Source organism: Thermobia domestica, chromosome 6, assembly GCF_964235325.1.
Source record: "Thermobia domestica chromosome 6, izTheDome1.hap1.1, whole genome shotgun sequence".
Classification (NCBI taxonomy): domain Eukaryota; kingdom Metazoa; phylum Arthropoda; class Insecta; order Zygentoma; family Lepismatidae; genus Thermobia; species Thermobia domestica.
Window position 1 is genome coordinate 183,768,657 of NC_137459.1, and position 16,014 is coordinate 183,784,670.

The following is a 16,014-nucleotide window of genomic DNA, read 5'->3' on the forward strand; positions in this document are numbered from 1 at the left end:
AGTAGTTATTTTCCTATTTTTCGCACATGTCCCGGCAGTTGTGGGACATGTTGACATTTGTTCATTAGCTACATATTGATATCAACACACACATTGGCCACATTTCAATATCGATCATGCGATCCCACAAGGACATTCACTTAGTTTACCCAGTTTCTCTGAATTCATTGCACAATTTGAACTTGGCCTCAGTTGTTGCATCCTTATTGGTATGCAACCGTGCACATCATATTGCATCGGTTTGAGGGAATATTATTGGTGAATTGACAATGGCTTTCATGTTCTTGACGCTAATCCTTACATTTCCGACGCTTTGAACTCACGTTTAGTGAGTATGAGTGCATTTCTGGGCATTTTTCGTTAAGTGTTTCCACACATGTGAATCGCCCTGCTTCATCTGTTATGCTCTACCGACACTCCAGATGTCTTTCTAGAGCATTTGAGTACAAATTCGCTACAATTAATACTCAGAACGTCACTGTTGGCCAGCATCCGTACCTGGCGATTATGCAACCACACACAACGGGCATAAAGGTGTCCGCCATTTTGTATTTGTTCCAGATATCGACTTAAGACAAACGAATTATTGTTACCTGGTAGAAAGCCTATGAAATCATATCCATTTAGACGAAGTTTCATTTGGGAGATTATACAGGACTCCCTACGTTCCTTTGGGGAATCCCTTGCGCGTGCATGGTAGGATTGTGAAACATGCAAAATTCAATAGAACAGGTATGACTTCTTCAGTGAATTTTTTACCCGCCCTCTTTATGTTGGATAGTTTCCGAACTATTGGCGTCCGAAAGTCATTTTCCCACGCTTTCGGCACCTTGTAGATCTGAAACTATGTCCGACAGCAGAAAGTTGAAGAGAACTTTTTTTCTTGTCTCAGTGGCAGGAGTCACCTCCCAAGAGTTGTAACACTTATTTTGCAACACCCGATATATATATATATATATATATATATATATATATATATACATGATTAAAATTAAAGGTATGACACAAAGGTAAAGGTGTGTAATTAAGCTTACAGTACAAATTTTATGTCTATTTTTGTCACAACTTTATGGGGGGATTGCCCTGTGCTCTAAGCGCTCCATATAAAAAACATAAGCTTCATCAAAGTAGCAAGCAATGGATATATGAAGCGAAACACTGTATATTTTTCTGAATTTATAATTATTTCTGATTTTTTCAACTAATATCGGTCATTTTAGATTATTTTTTACAAACCAAACCACTACCAATTTTCTAAATATAGAAAGTGCCGCTCTTCCCCCCATAAAGGAGATTTTTTAAAAAAAAAATTCTAGGACACATTCTGTTTATTTTCAATAAAGAGTTAATATACTGAATTTCAGCTCCTTAAGTTTAACGGCTTGCGAGATACTTCCCACAAATTCGGATCCCCACTACCCCCTTAGGATATGTATTATAATGAAAGCGACATGTTAACACCCTAGTTTGGATTAAGAACTAACTATATACCAAAAGTCATTTGACTTTGAAATTTGTCCATGATGATCAGGAGCACATAGTTACATTCATTTTTTATATAATAATTTATATATTTCAGTGATTCAAAAATGTATATTTTCCAGTAGTTAGCTCGTCTAAAAACTCACAGGTTGTGTGCCTTGAAAGCCAAGTAGTAGTATAAGTCCTATTGCTATTATTACAATTACAAATCAATATCCAAAAGTACCTGAGCTCTTTTTTCACTTAGATATACTTATCTCACAAGGGACATCACCCAATTGTCCGGCTCCGATTTCAATGAATTTTTTATTGCTGATAGAGGACATGTATTCATTACTTGTGATGACAGAAATTTTTGCCATCGTGCATGTTTTCTATTTTTTAATAATTTTTAAAGGTTGTGATGTGGTTAATAGAGATTACTGCAGAAGTCCCTTACTACCCTTTGTAAACGGAGTGTTAATGAAAGAACAACCATGTAGATACGTATAGGGCCTAGGGGGAAGTCGTATGGTACGTATGACCTTGACGGCAGCCATCTTGAAATCCGCCATTTTGAATTAAGGTCAAGTTTTTTAAATGGGAATAGGGTAATATGATACATAATTTCGGGCTATAATTTAATCAGAAAGAAAATGGTGAAGTTAGTTTTAAGATGCGCTCATTTGGTGAAAAGTTACAGGCATATTAATTGTTTATACTTACTATGTGCGTAAGTCCCGTATCTCCGCTTCTAACCCGCGTATTAATGATAATAAGTGGATAAAGGTTTCGGTTATGCATATTATGCCTAGAGAGAAGTGGTACGATAAGGGTATCATTGACGGCAGCCATCTTGAAATCCGCCATTTTGAATTAAGGTGAAGTTTTGAAAACTGAAAACCATAGCATGTGGCACCAAATTGTAATAGTAAATTTTCCCCAAAAGCCAATGGTATGCTTATTTTTGTTCTATGCCAATGGTATGCTTATTCTGTATAGTTAATCAGTATGAATTTATGACTCTTCTAATGTGCACGAAACGTCCATTATTCGATCTTTCAAACTGGCAACACTCCTAATTTTCACCGCATGTTTTAAGATTCCAACTGGCACTTTGCAATTGTTTCCATGGCTCATGTTTTCTAAATTTATTACATTTTTTAAGAGTTGCGATTTGTCAGTTCATGAATAGCGTTAGGATAAGCATCCAGCAATCTTTCTGAATTTTGAAGACTTGCCATGTAATTATTAATTTCCTAGGCAGTGTAATTATTTATTTCCTATACCTGCAATTCAAAAACTCGTTTACTGACATGAATCATCGCAGAACAAAAGAACTCCAACTTTGCATTCAGGTAATACCGGAGACGTAGCTTATAATGGATAGTAGATGAGACGAGAAATAAGTTGAAAATTCACTTCAAAAAAAGGAAAAGAAATATGATTGTCGTGTAAATCAATGGTCTTTTGTTTTATTTTATATTTATTTGTTTATTGTATATTTATTTATTTTCTATGGCAATATTTTAGCTAGTCAGACAAAAAAGTCATTCGTTTTCTAGTGATTGTTGTCGATGGTTCATGTTTGTAAGATTTATAATCAGTATTGATCGGGAACTCGATTAAGTTACACCTTTTTATAAACAAGTTACCAGTTTTCATATTTTGTTCATGGTACAAATAGTGTGTTGGGAACAGTAATATTATGCCTGTTTGATATTTTCTATCATTGCTGCTGTTCCTTTAAAGTTGTAAAGTTGTATTTATTAAAAAAAATACTGTTTGTCGTTTGCGCAACATGCAGGCTATATTTCATGATAATTGTGAGTTCGTGTTACACAAATTTCTTATAATTTCATTTGTATTTCTTTACATCACATAGGTCCATAGGTTCCTCATGTACTCTGGGATAAAATATATAACTACACTGCCTAGGAAATTAATAATTACATGGCAAGTCTTCAAAATTCAGAAAGATTGGTGGATGCTTATCCCAAAACTATTCATGAACTGACAAATCGCAACTCTTAAAAAAATGTAATAAATTTAGAAAACATGAGCCATGGAAACAATTGCAAAGTGCCAGTTGGAATCTTAAAACATGCGGTGAAAATTAGGAGTGTTGCCAATTTGGAAGATCGAATAATGGACGTTTCGTGCACATTAGAAGAGTCATAAATTCATACTGGTTAACTATAGAACAAAAATAAGCATACCATTGGATTTTGGGGAAAATTTACTATTAAAATTTGGTGCCACATGCTATGGTTTTAATTTTCAAAACTTCACTTTAATTCAAAATGGCGGATTTCAAGATGGCTGCCGTCAATGATACCCTTATCGTATCACTTCCCTCTAGGCATAATATGTATTACCGAAACCTTTATCCACTTATTATCATTAATACGCGGGTTAGAAGCGGAGATACGGGACTTACGCACATAGTAAGTATAAACAATTAATATGCCTGTAACTTTTCACCAAATGAGCGCATCTTAAAACTAACTTCACCATTGTCTTTCTGATTAAATTATAGCCCGAAATTATGTATCATATTACCCTATTCCCATTTAAAAAACTTGACCTTAATTCAAAATGGCGGATTTCAAGATGGCTGCCGTCAAGGTCATACGTACCATACGACTTCCCCCTAGGCCCTATACGTATCTACATGGTTGTTCTTTCATTAACACTCCGTTTACAAAGGGTAGTAAGGGACTTCTGCAGTAATCTCTATTAACCACATCACAACCTTTAAAAATTATTAAAAAATAGAAAACATGCACGATGGCAAAAATTTCTGTCATCACAAGTAATGAATACATGTCCTCTATCAGCAACAAAAATTTCATTAAAATCGGAGCCGGACAATTGGGTGATGTCCCTTGTCAGGTATTTTAAGTAGACAGAAACAAATGAAAAAGGAAGGGAAATGGAGGCCTTGGAAGTAAAACGTAGACAAATTCACCAGTGTTCAGAAGATACTGTCTACAATGTGGTGAGTGTAGTAGGTCGGTAGGTCAGAGTGAGTCGGTGGGTCGCAGTGGGTCATGGTGGGTGGTGGGTCGCAGTAGGTCATGATGGATGTTCGGTCGCAGTGGATCACACACTGTTGACCCACGATCCACTGATCTACTTAGAAACTTGACCCACTTGACCCACCGACCCACTCTATGTCTAAATGGGATGTCCAACATTGCGTACCATTTGCATATCTACAAATAACCTGATGCGAAATGCGTGGCATCGCAGACATATTATAAATAATTTGATTCATTCGTGGTGAAATAAATAAATAAGGCTGCATATTCGTAAGAAGAAATATTGAAAAATATTATTTTTATGTTTTTTTTTTTAATTCAATAATTCCCTCGAGAAAAAAATCCTACATTCAATCATAGTTTATTTAGGTTCTACAGCTAATAAATTGTATATTTCACAGATTGGAAACCAGGCCATACATATTATTACGAGATTAATGGACGACATTTGACAGGATTACAAGAACTCAAAGAACAATACAGTGGTATTGTTTTCAAAGGGAAATTATTAGTTCAAAGTGATGTAGGACCTACGTTAGTAATGAAGGTCAGTATCTAAACTAACTGTTATGTCTAATAATATATTAACATTATACAATGAAAACTTGATTTGTGTATAAGTTCTTACATGTAGATATGTAAGTATTTGCATATACTTATAATACTTATAGGAATAATACTACTTATCAAATATAATCCATGTAAAGAGGACACTTTTATAATTGCTGGTCTTGAATAACTTGTACTTCAATAGATATTTTTTGTTCAAGCAAAAGAATAATGTTATATATATATATATATATATATATATATATATATATATATATATATATATATATATATATATATATATATATATACATGATTAAAATTAAAGGTATGACCATCTCATTATAACCATTATAATTGGAATTAACACGAATAAAATCAACTGTTTACTACATCTTGTTTGTATAATTCAAACTATGCATACCACTATTGAATATATAGTTATGTAATCCGAACTAAAATAAAGTAAATTATAATTTTAATTGGTATTACGATATTACATGTCACACAAAATTCTTAAATACTATGTGGTTATCTTTGTTGATTACATTAAATATCCTCATAATATTTTATCAACTTAAGAAACTACATGTAAGTAAAAACACAATGTCGTGCGCTTCCATTATTACACAGTGTAGCAATTAGGAAACGAGACTGGCTTTTATATTTCTACCAAGCAGGGACAGCTCTACTATGTAGTGACAAAAGTTACGTGCCTTCTCAATTAATATGAAGAAAAAATATTTAAAAAGACATACGATTATGGACATTTATTCTTATATACGAACGGGGAACGACCAAATACAAATTTGAGTTATTTTACATGCAGTGCTGAATCTGCAACCTGCATTGATGTCCATGAGAGAACTGGCAACATAGCGTCAACCATGATACTTAATGTTACCCTCTATTTACGAGTTCTGGCTTGTCTCTTTCTAGCATCCGCCTTGCCGTCATAGAATAGTCATATTAACGCCTGACCCTATGTAAATTCCAATCACACTCTCACACTGATTGTAAAACTTTCTGTTCTCTACCGTCTTGCGGCAAGCGGGAGAGAAAGAGGTACAGTTGAGAACAGAGAATAGGCAAAGAAAACCATAATATTTGGAACAATCACCTTGAAATAATAATTCATAGGACTAAACTAAATGAGGCGATAAATTTCACTTATTATCGGCCCTCATGGTAGTGTAGGCAAATAACTTCACTTCAATAATAATAGTGAATAATAGTAATAGTAATAGTAGTTACAATCTTGTGAAAAGATCAAATTAAAAGTTATGATAAAAGAAACACTGTATTACTTTTAATGTTATAATAATTCTGAGAACGATGCGTTGTATCGATAGGCGCATGTCAAAAAACAGGTTGGGGGCCGCGGTGGCTCAGTGGTAGAGCGTTCACCTCTGGTGCATGTGGTCCCGGGTTCAAACCCTGCTCCCGCCAAGTGAACTTTGTGGTGGGCAAGCACCGTGTGCGTGGGTTTTCTCGGGGTTCTCCCATTTCTTCCCACTTTCTTCATTCATTTCTCATAATCACCGTCTCCTTTAGCCTAACCGGCATAAGTGTGGCACGTAAAACTCACAGATTTCATTTCATTTTCATTTTAAAAAAAGAGCTTATACTAAAACAGAAACAAAAAACAAGAAAATGATAGAAGAAAAAATATTGTGATTGATAGCTATACGATTATTGATATTGATTGATAATTATATACAATCTGGGCTATTTTTCAACCTCCATGAACCTCCAGACATTTATGGTAACGTGGCACAAGATTTCGTAAACCCTCTGTGTGAAAATCTGCCACCTAAGAGTGGGGTCAGTCCATAATTTCCTTCTTGAGCAGTTCATTGAAACGTTTCGATGCAAGCCATTTTTTCCAGGTGAACAAAACGAAAAAATCACTGAGGCAAGGTCGGGGCTGTAAGGGGAAACTGTGTACCATTGAATGGCTTTGCCTTTACTTATTATTGTAGGTCTGTAAATGGGACACAATTGCCGATGAATGTCAGTTGTATTCTAACCTTTGGCGGTGAAAAATCGTGTGACAGATCCCATTTCACATTTCGCAGGATTTTGTATTACGGCAACCATTTCAGCTTACTGTGTAACGCTTACTGTGGGTTCCTGTCACCACGACATGGCGCGTCCTCAGGTTGGGGATCGAGGAGAAGGCCTTTAGATATAGAGGTTAGCTGCGAATATACTGAATAAGCAGTCGCGGACAGCCGACTAGGAGTGGTCCTCCACCTTCGGGGTGGTCATCCTGTAAAAAAAAGTGCCTGTCCAGAAATATTCACAAAAGCCTCGGACAGGACTGATAACTTGGCCCGACCTCACCAAAGAAAATGGACATGAAATTTGTAACATGGAATATTAGAAGTCATTATAGGGCAGGCACGTTAAAATCCGTAACGAGTGAGTTAGAGAAATACAGGATGCACCTAGTAGGAGTTCACGAAGTTAGGTGGAAGGAAATGGATCTGTGAATTCCGGAAATTTTACGTTCTTTTACGGGGAAGGGAATCAAAATCATCAGTTAGGAACAGAGTTTTTCGTTCACAAACGAATATTACCAGCAATTAAACGGGTTGAATTTGTTACTGACAGACTTTCTTTTATTACTCTTAAGGGACGGTGGTGTGATATTATTGTTTTAAATGTACATGCTCCAACTGAAGATAAGGGTGACGATATAAAAGATAGTTTTTACGAAGAAGTGGAACGGATATTTGACCAACTCCCGCGATACCATATGAAGATTCTATTAGGGGATTTCAATGCGAAGGTAGGACGAGAAGATATTTTCAAACCGATTATAGGAAACGAAAGTCTGCATAAGGAAAGTAATGACGACGGAGTTAGACTCGTAAACCTTGCAACATCCAAAAACATAATCGTGAAGAGTAAAAAACTCCCACATCGCGACGTTCATAAATACACTTGGACATCACCAGACGGAAAAACACATAATCAAATTGATCACATTTTAGAAGATAGAAGAAAGCAATCTAGCATAATTGACGTCCGGTCGTTTAGAGGGGCTGATTGTGACACTGATCACTACCTGGTAGTAGCGATAATACGAGGGAGATTATCGTTGCATAAAGGTAATATTCATTGTCCGAAAACGGAGAGATTCAATCTAAAGAAATTAGAAGAGAGCCAGGTAAGAGAGGAATACCAGATTGAAGTTTCGAATAGATTCTCGGCTTTAGAAGATTCGGAGTGCACTAGTGTTGAGGATACCTGGATTGAAATTAGAGATATCATTAAAATTTCAGCAAAAGAAAAATTGGGACACGCAGTAATACGCAGGAACAAACCATGATTCGACCGGGAATGCATTAAACTAACAGAGAAGAGAAAACAGGCAAAATTACGCTGGCTACAAAATCGGAATGAAATAACTACACAAAATTCCGCAGATATCAGGCGGGAAACTTCCAAAACTTTTAGAACAAAGAAACGCGATTTTTTGAGAGCTAAAATTAAGGAACTTGAAGATAATAGTAAAAATAAAAACATCCGGGACATGTATAAAGGGATCAGCGAATTTAAGAAAGGCTATCAACCTTGTGCTTATATATTAAAGAAATCTGACGGTACAGTTCTTACTGATACGGATAGCATCTTAAATAGATGGAAAAATTTCTTTGGCGACTTGCTTAAGACGCAACCAAAAACTAGTGTGCGTGGAAAAAATGAGATACACACCGCAAATCCGTATATTCCAGAACCCAACCGAATAGAAGTAAAAACTGCTATAAAGAAATTAAAGAAACACAAATCTCCGGGTGTAGATGAAGTTCCGGCTGAGTTAATTTTATCTGGAGGCGAAAAATTGTGGAACAAGATACACAAACTCATTCTCCTTATCTGGAACAAGGAAAAATTGCCACAAGAGTGGAAAGAATCAATCATTGTTCCAATTCACAAAAAAAGGCGACAAAAATTACTGTAATAATTATCGAGGCATCTCTCTTCTGTAAACATCCTATAAAATCCTTTCAAATATTCTATTAGCAAGATTGACCCCGTACGCAGATGAAATTATTGGAGATTATCAGTGCGGATTTAGACGAAATCGATCAACTGTCGACCAAATATTTATCATTCGCCAAATACTCGAAAAAAAAGGGAATACAATACCCCGGTACATTAACTATTTATTGATTTTAAAAAGACGTACGACTCGGTTAGGAGAGAAACATTATACAACGTTCTTACAGAACTTGGAATACCTAGAAAGCTAATTAGATTAATTAAGATATGTTTAAATGAATCCCAAAGTAAAGTTCGGGTAGGAAAATATTTGTCCACGAGCTTTCACGTCGAAAATGGCCTGAAACAAGAAGATGCGTTGTCGCCATTATTATTTAACTTTGTTCTGGAATACGCTATAAGGAAAATCAAAGATAGCAACCAGGGTGTAGAGTTGAACGGTATTCACCAGGTTATGGCATATGCTGATGATGTAAATTTAATAGGGGTTGATAGGAGAACAACAGAAAGAAATGCAGAGATCTTATTAAACGCTTGCAGGGACATCGGTTTAGAAGTAAATGCAGAGAAAACTAAATACATGGGAGTGAGTAGGGACCGTAATACAAATGAATTATGGATGCGTTAAAATATTAAATAATAGTTTTGATAAAGTGGATAGTTTCAAATATCTAGGATCAATATTAACAGAGGAAAATCATATTCACGAATAAATTAAATGTCGACTAAAGCAGGGAATTCGTGTTACTATTCGGTTCAAAATCTCTTGTCGTTGCGAATCCTGTCGAGGAATTTGAAGTTTAAAATATATAAAACGATAATCATGCCTGTTGTTCTGTATGGTTGCGAAACATGGTCGCTTACTCTGAGGGAAGATCATAGACTGAAAGTACTTGAGAACAAGATCCTGAGACGAATATTCAGACCCAAGAGGAACGGGAATGGGGATTGGCGGAAACTTCATAACGAGGAACTACATAATTTATACGGTTTACCCAACATTGTTAGGGTCGTCAAGTCTAGGAGGCTTAGGTGGGCGGGTCATGTAGCTAGAATGGAAGAAAGTAGAAACACTTGCAATGTCTTGACTGGAAGACCAATCGGAAAACGACCATTAGGAAGACCTAGGCACAGATCGGAGGACAATATTAAGATGGATCTCGCAGAGATTGGAATACAAAGTAGAAACTGGATGCAGTTAGCTAAGGAGTGAAATCAGTGGGGAGCTTTTCTGAACGCGGCATTGAACCTCCGGGCTCCATAGGTCATAGAGTTAGTTATTTCAGCTTACTGCTATTTGCACGCAACTCCACTCGGACGAATATATCTCTGTTGCAAACACAAAATAATCGTGCATGCATCTGGGTATCCTCAACTTTATCAGTGTTGCCAATCCTGCGTAAAACAATATCCTGCATGCTCTCGTCTTAGATTCGCAAGTTGCTCTTTCAAGGAACGAATAATTCAGAATCGTTCGATGGGATTCGAAAGACCTCCTTAAATAGATACATGGATTTCGGGAAATTATGCGGGATAAAGGTGGCTAAGGATGCATTTATGTATTGAGTGGTTGTCAAAAAGCTATACTGCATTATGAAATTTTGTTGTATCTAGTACTTTAAAGATAGCAGAGAACTTATTTAAAACAGTATGACTGCATAACTCCAATGATAACGGCTTAAAAGTTTCAAGAAAAACTGTATTCAATTGCAAGAAGAGAAAATGAATTCCACTCTTCAATCAATTGATGATTACTTACTGTCAAGCCTCGTATTTGAGAGTAAAACTTACATAAATATTACCCGAAAGGCAGCAACGTAAACTTGTGCAGTTAGAGTAGAATGTCGGTGACTCAATGCTAGAATGTTCACTTTTTGTATGGGAATTTCTTGTTCGATTCTAGGTCATTCCATACCAGTGTTGTAGGGAACGAAAACCTTGAATAAGAGTTTTCTTGTAGTTCTTCCACATTTATCCACAGTCTTTATTATTTGGTGCGGGAGACCTGGGTTCGATTTCCAGTGGAAGCTCATGTAGTTTGGACCCCACTTAGAGCTGTAGGCCCTCGTCTTATGTAACCTTATTGGTGGAATGTTAAACTGCAAAAGGCGCGGCTTGCGAGGAAAGTCACACCGGTAAAATTTACATTTTTACGGATTCAAATAAACAAATAAAAATTAATTAATGTCTAAAGTGTTGTAAACATAAATGAGAACATTATTTACTTTTATTCTTTCAATTTGAAGTGATAAATTGAATTACCTTTAATAATTTTACTTATGAGATTTTCTTCACGAGCTGCCCCTGAAATCAATCAACATTCTTACTTCAGAGTGGGTGCATTATCATTCAATTTCTGTCACTCTACGAAGTCTAAAGAATATAGTCGTGCAACATTAAACTTTAAGATTTATTTTCAGTTCGTTTTACAAAAGAATGGAACGCATGTGTTGTAAATTCAATCAATATGATAAAATGAGTGTCAGCGTGTGTTGTCTAGTAAAAGTGCAGTTAGATGTATTGTCCTAAAACACTGAAAGCTACCCACTCGCATTCGCAAATGTATTGTAGTCTAAGTAAGCACAACAGGCGAAGAGAACTTGTACACAAATGTGTCAGGCACCGAATTTTTGAGTTTATGGAATTGATCGAGATTTTATCTCTAGTTCTTTCCAACATGAAAACATGAAAGCTTAGGATAACATGAATAGTGGCAGATAGTAAATTTTTAAAGTAGAATATGATACATTTTTGACTCAGATTTGGAATGTACGGGTGGAGATTAAAAACAAAATGACTGAGAAATGTTTATCAAAAAATTCCCCATTTCTCTTTAATTAGTGACCAAAGTGTGATGAGAACACCTTTACATAAACTAGTTTATTTTTAATAAAACAAACCGGACAATAACAATTTTTCACAAAGCGAACAAATAAACAAATCTTACTTCCTTGGTCCAAATTTCCATTGAAATTAACACAATTCTATCTTAAAACTCCGATCTGAAAATAAATTTAAAAAGAAACTTTCGCTTTGTTATGGAAATTGAAGCCTTCAACATTTATATAATTCGAGATTTAATTATCATTATATCAATATTTTGACAAAATGCATTTCCCTTAATTTTAAAAGGAGCCAACAAGTTGCATCATATGAAATTTATCTTAATTTTCCAATTCAATTTCTATGTTTCTTGTAAGGCATAACAGGTATTTTAGAAGTTTCAAACAAAAATATCTTATTTTTGTGTGTACATTTCTATCTCAATTAAAAAATACAACGTACGATGCAAAATTAGGAATCCTAAGTAATAATAATTATTATTGTATTTCAGCTAGAGGATATGACATATACTATTGTCAATGAAGATTTCGGTGCGGATACATGGTGGGTTCACTCTCCGAAAGGTTATGATGATCCATTACCTCTTACAGACTCAACTTTCTGCGTACAATTTCATGAAGGAAAGGTACGTATATAAGTACATTCCTGCGGAATGTTGATTGGCAACTGGATATTTGATTGAGTGTTATTGGATTGTAAAATTTATGATATTTGTGTAATTAGTATAATTAGATTGGGTCTAAACATGTTCATTACATTGATTTATTATCTGCCTTGCATTGTTTCTTTACTCTTGCCTTGTCCTTTTCCAGTTGTTGAAGTTTCTTGTTGGAAGAGCGAGGTTCCCTATTTGTATCATTGTTTTCTGCAGTGTATTGCAACGTCCTTTTAGTCAAGGACGCTATAGGCTATATTGTACGGATTCAGCCGAACTCATTTGATCGAGACCCAAGTTGGCAATGTGGTAGACCTTGGTCTGCTTTATAAGCGTGTGAAATAGTGTGTTGTACAGGCTTACAGTTTCCGAGTTATGAGCGGTCGAATTTTACGTCATATTTTCGAAAAAAAAAACGCCAAACTCATCGGATCGGGATCAACCTTAACATCATGGAAGAATTTCACCTATTGGGAAGTCAAGTGAAACATTACGTTTTACAGGTTTATGATTCTCGAGTCATAGTGGTTGAATGTTGTGCCTTATTCTTAAACACAAGAAACATATAGGGAATAATTCGATCGAGATAAAATTTGTCATGATGATAGACCTTGACCAGCTGTATGAGCATATGAAGTAATATGTTGAAAACAATTGCGGTTCCCGAGTTATGGGTGATCGAAGTTTGCGTCCTATTTTCAAAAGCAAAATCCCACACACCGAACTAATCCAATCAAGATCAAACTTGGAATGGTGTTAGGATTTCACCTACATATTATAAAAGCGTGTGAAATAGTATGTTTTCTAGGCTCATATTTTTTTTAGCTATGGTCAGTCAAATTTTCCGTAGTGGACCACGGTGGCTCAGTGGTAGAGCGTTCACCTCTGGTGCTTGGGGTCCCGGGTTCGATCCCGGCCCCCGCCCAGCCCCGGTGGTGGACAAACACCGTGTGCGTGGGTTTTCTCGGGATTCTCCCGTTTCCTCCCACTTTCTTCATTCCACCATTTCATTCATTACTCATCATCACCGTGTCCTTTAGCCTAACCGGCATAAACGTGGGACGTAAAACTCAAAGATTTCTTTTTTTTTCGAATTTTCCGTCATATTTTCAAACACGAAAGCAAATGTAAATCTAAGTGATTTGATCAGGATCAAATTTGCCATGAGCTTAGGTTTTGACCAGCTGTATATACGTGTGAAACATTATGTTGTGCAGGCTTATGGTTCATGTGTTTTTGGTAGTCGAATTTTGTCACATTATTTTCGAAAACAAAAATTTATGTGCCAAACTTATCCGATCGGGATCAAACTTAGCAGAGTAGTAGAACTATATAACCGTGTATTGTACAAGCTTATGGTTCCCAACTTATCGAGGTCACGTATTGCGTCATATTTTCAAAAGCAAATCACAGATATTGTAATTAATGACGAGGAAATTCATGCTTATATTGAATGATGCGCTGTGTAGAGAGCGCAGGCTCAGCTAGTTCTTTTAAATGTGCATGTCCGACAGAAGACAAGAATGATTATGTAAAAGACAGATTTTACGAAGAAGTAGAGCGGGTATTTGACCAACTCCGTAAATGAAAATTCTGTTACGGGATTTCAACGCGAAGGTAGGACGAAAGGATATTTTCAAACCGATTATAGGGAACGAAAGTTTGTATAAGAAAAGACAATGGCGTTACACTTGTGAACTATGCAACATCCAGAAACCTTATCGTGAAGCATACAAAATTCCCACATCGCGACGTTCATAAATACACTTGGACATCACCAAATGGCAAAACACATAATCAAATTTATCAAGTTTTAGTAGACATAAGAAAACTGTTTGCATAATTGATCTTCTGTTGTTTAGAGGAGCCGACTGTGACTGATAACCATCTAGTAGCAGCGATAATAAAGGAGAGATTATCGTTGAATAAAGGAAATATTCAATATCTAAAAACAGGGAGATTTAATTTAAAGAAATTAGAGAAGAGACAGGTAACAGGAGAATACCAGATTCAAGTATCAGATAGATTCTCGGTTTTCGAAAGTTTGAAGTGCACTAGTGTTGATGATACTTGGGTTGAAATTAAAGATAACATTAAAATTTCAGCCAAAGAAAAATTGGTACAAGCAGAAAACCGTAGGAACAAACCATGATTCGACCAGGAATGCATTAAACTAGCAGAGAAGAGAAAACGGGCAAAATTGCGTTGGCTACACCGAACGAAATAACTACACAAAACTTTGTTGACGTTAGACGGGAAACTTCCAAAACTTTTAGAACAACGAAACTCGACCTTTTGAAAGCTAAAATGAATGAACTTAAAGAAAATATTAAAAAAAAAACATTCGGAACATGTATAAGGGGATCAATGAATTTAAGAAAAGCTATCAACCTCGCGCTCATTAAGAAAAGCTGATGGAACAATTATCGCTTATACATGTAACATCTTAAATAGATGGAAATATTTCTTTGATGATTTGCTTAACATGTAGCCAAAATCTAATGTTCGTGGAGAAAGGAAGTTCACTCAGCAGAACAGTATATTCCAGAGCCTAACCGAACGAAAAACAAAGAAAAAAGAAAAAGAAAGAAAGAAAGAAAGAAAAGAAAAAGAAAGAAAAGAAAAAAATAAATTGATATAAAGGAATTAAAGAACAACAAATTTCCAGGTGTAGATGAAATTCCAGCAGAATTAATTTTTGGATTGATAAATGCGGAACAACATGCATAAACTCATCGTCCTTACCTAGAATAAGGATGAATTGCCACAAGAATGGAAAGAATCAATCATTGTTACAATTCACAAGAAATTCGACAAAACTGATTGTAATAATTATCGAGGCATTTCTCTTCTGCGAATATCCTATAAACTCCTCTAACATATCCCATTAGCAAGATTGACTCCATACACAGATGGAATTATTGCAGGTTATCACTGCGGATTTAGGAGAAATCGATCAACTACCGAACACATATTTATGGTTCGAAATTCTAGAAAAGAAGTGGGGATACAATACAATGATACAGCAATTTTTATTTTTGATTTCAGAAATTCCTATACTGATTAGGAGAGAAACATTGTACAACATTCTTACAGAACTTGGAATAACGAAAAATCTAGTTAGATTAATTGAAACATGTTTAAATGAATCCTTAAGTAAAGTCCGAGTAGTAAAATTCTTGTCGAGCTTTCACGTCGAGAATGGCCTGAAACAGAGAGATGCGTTGTCGCCATTATTGCTCAACTTTGTTCTGGATTACGTTATAAGGAAAATCAAAGATAGCAACCAGGGGCTAGAGCTGAATGGTATTCACCAGATTATCGTGTACGCTGATGATGTAAATTTAATAGGGGATGATAGGAGAACAATAGAAAGAAATGCAGAAGTCTTAATAAACGCTTGTAGGTACATTGGTTTAGAAGTAAATGCAGAGAAAACTAAATACATGG

The 16,014-nt window shown here is 35.7% G+C and overlaps 1 protein-coding gene across 2 annotated transcripts in view; it reads left to right on the top strand.

Annotated features, from left to right (window-relative positions):
* The window catches only part of LOC145688352 (vitellogenin-like), a 303,527-nt gene that overhangs the window by 78,966 nt on the left and 208,547 nt on the right, over window positions 1-16,014 (top strand). For both annotated transcript variants that reach the window (XM_081762496.1, XM_081762497.1), the window contains exons 3-4: window positions 4,907-5,052; window positions 12,400-12,534. In XM_081762496.1, coding sequence (XP_081618622.1) covers window positions 4,907-5,052; window positions 12,400-12,534 — 281 coding nt within the window. The remainder of the gene's footprint in view (window positions 1-4,906; window positions 5,053-12,399; window positions 12,535-16,014) is intronic.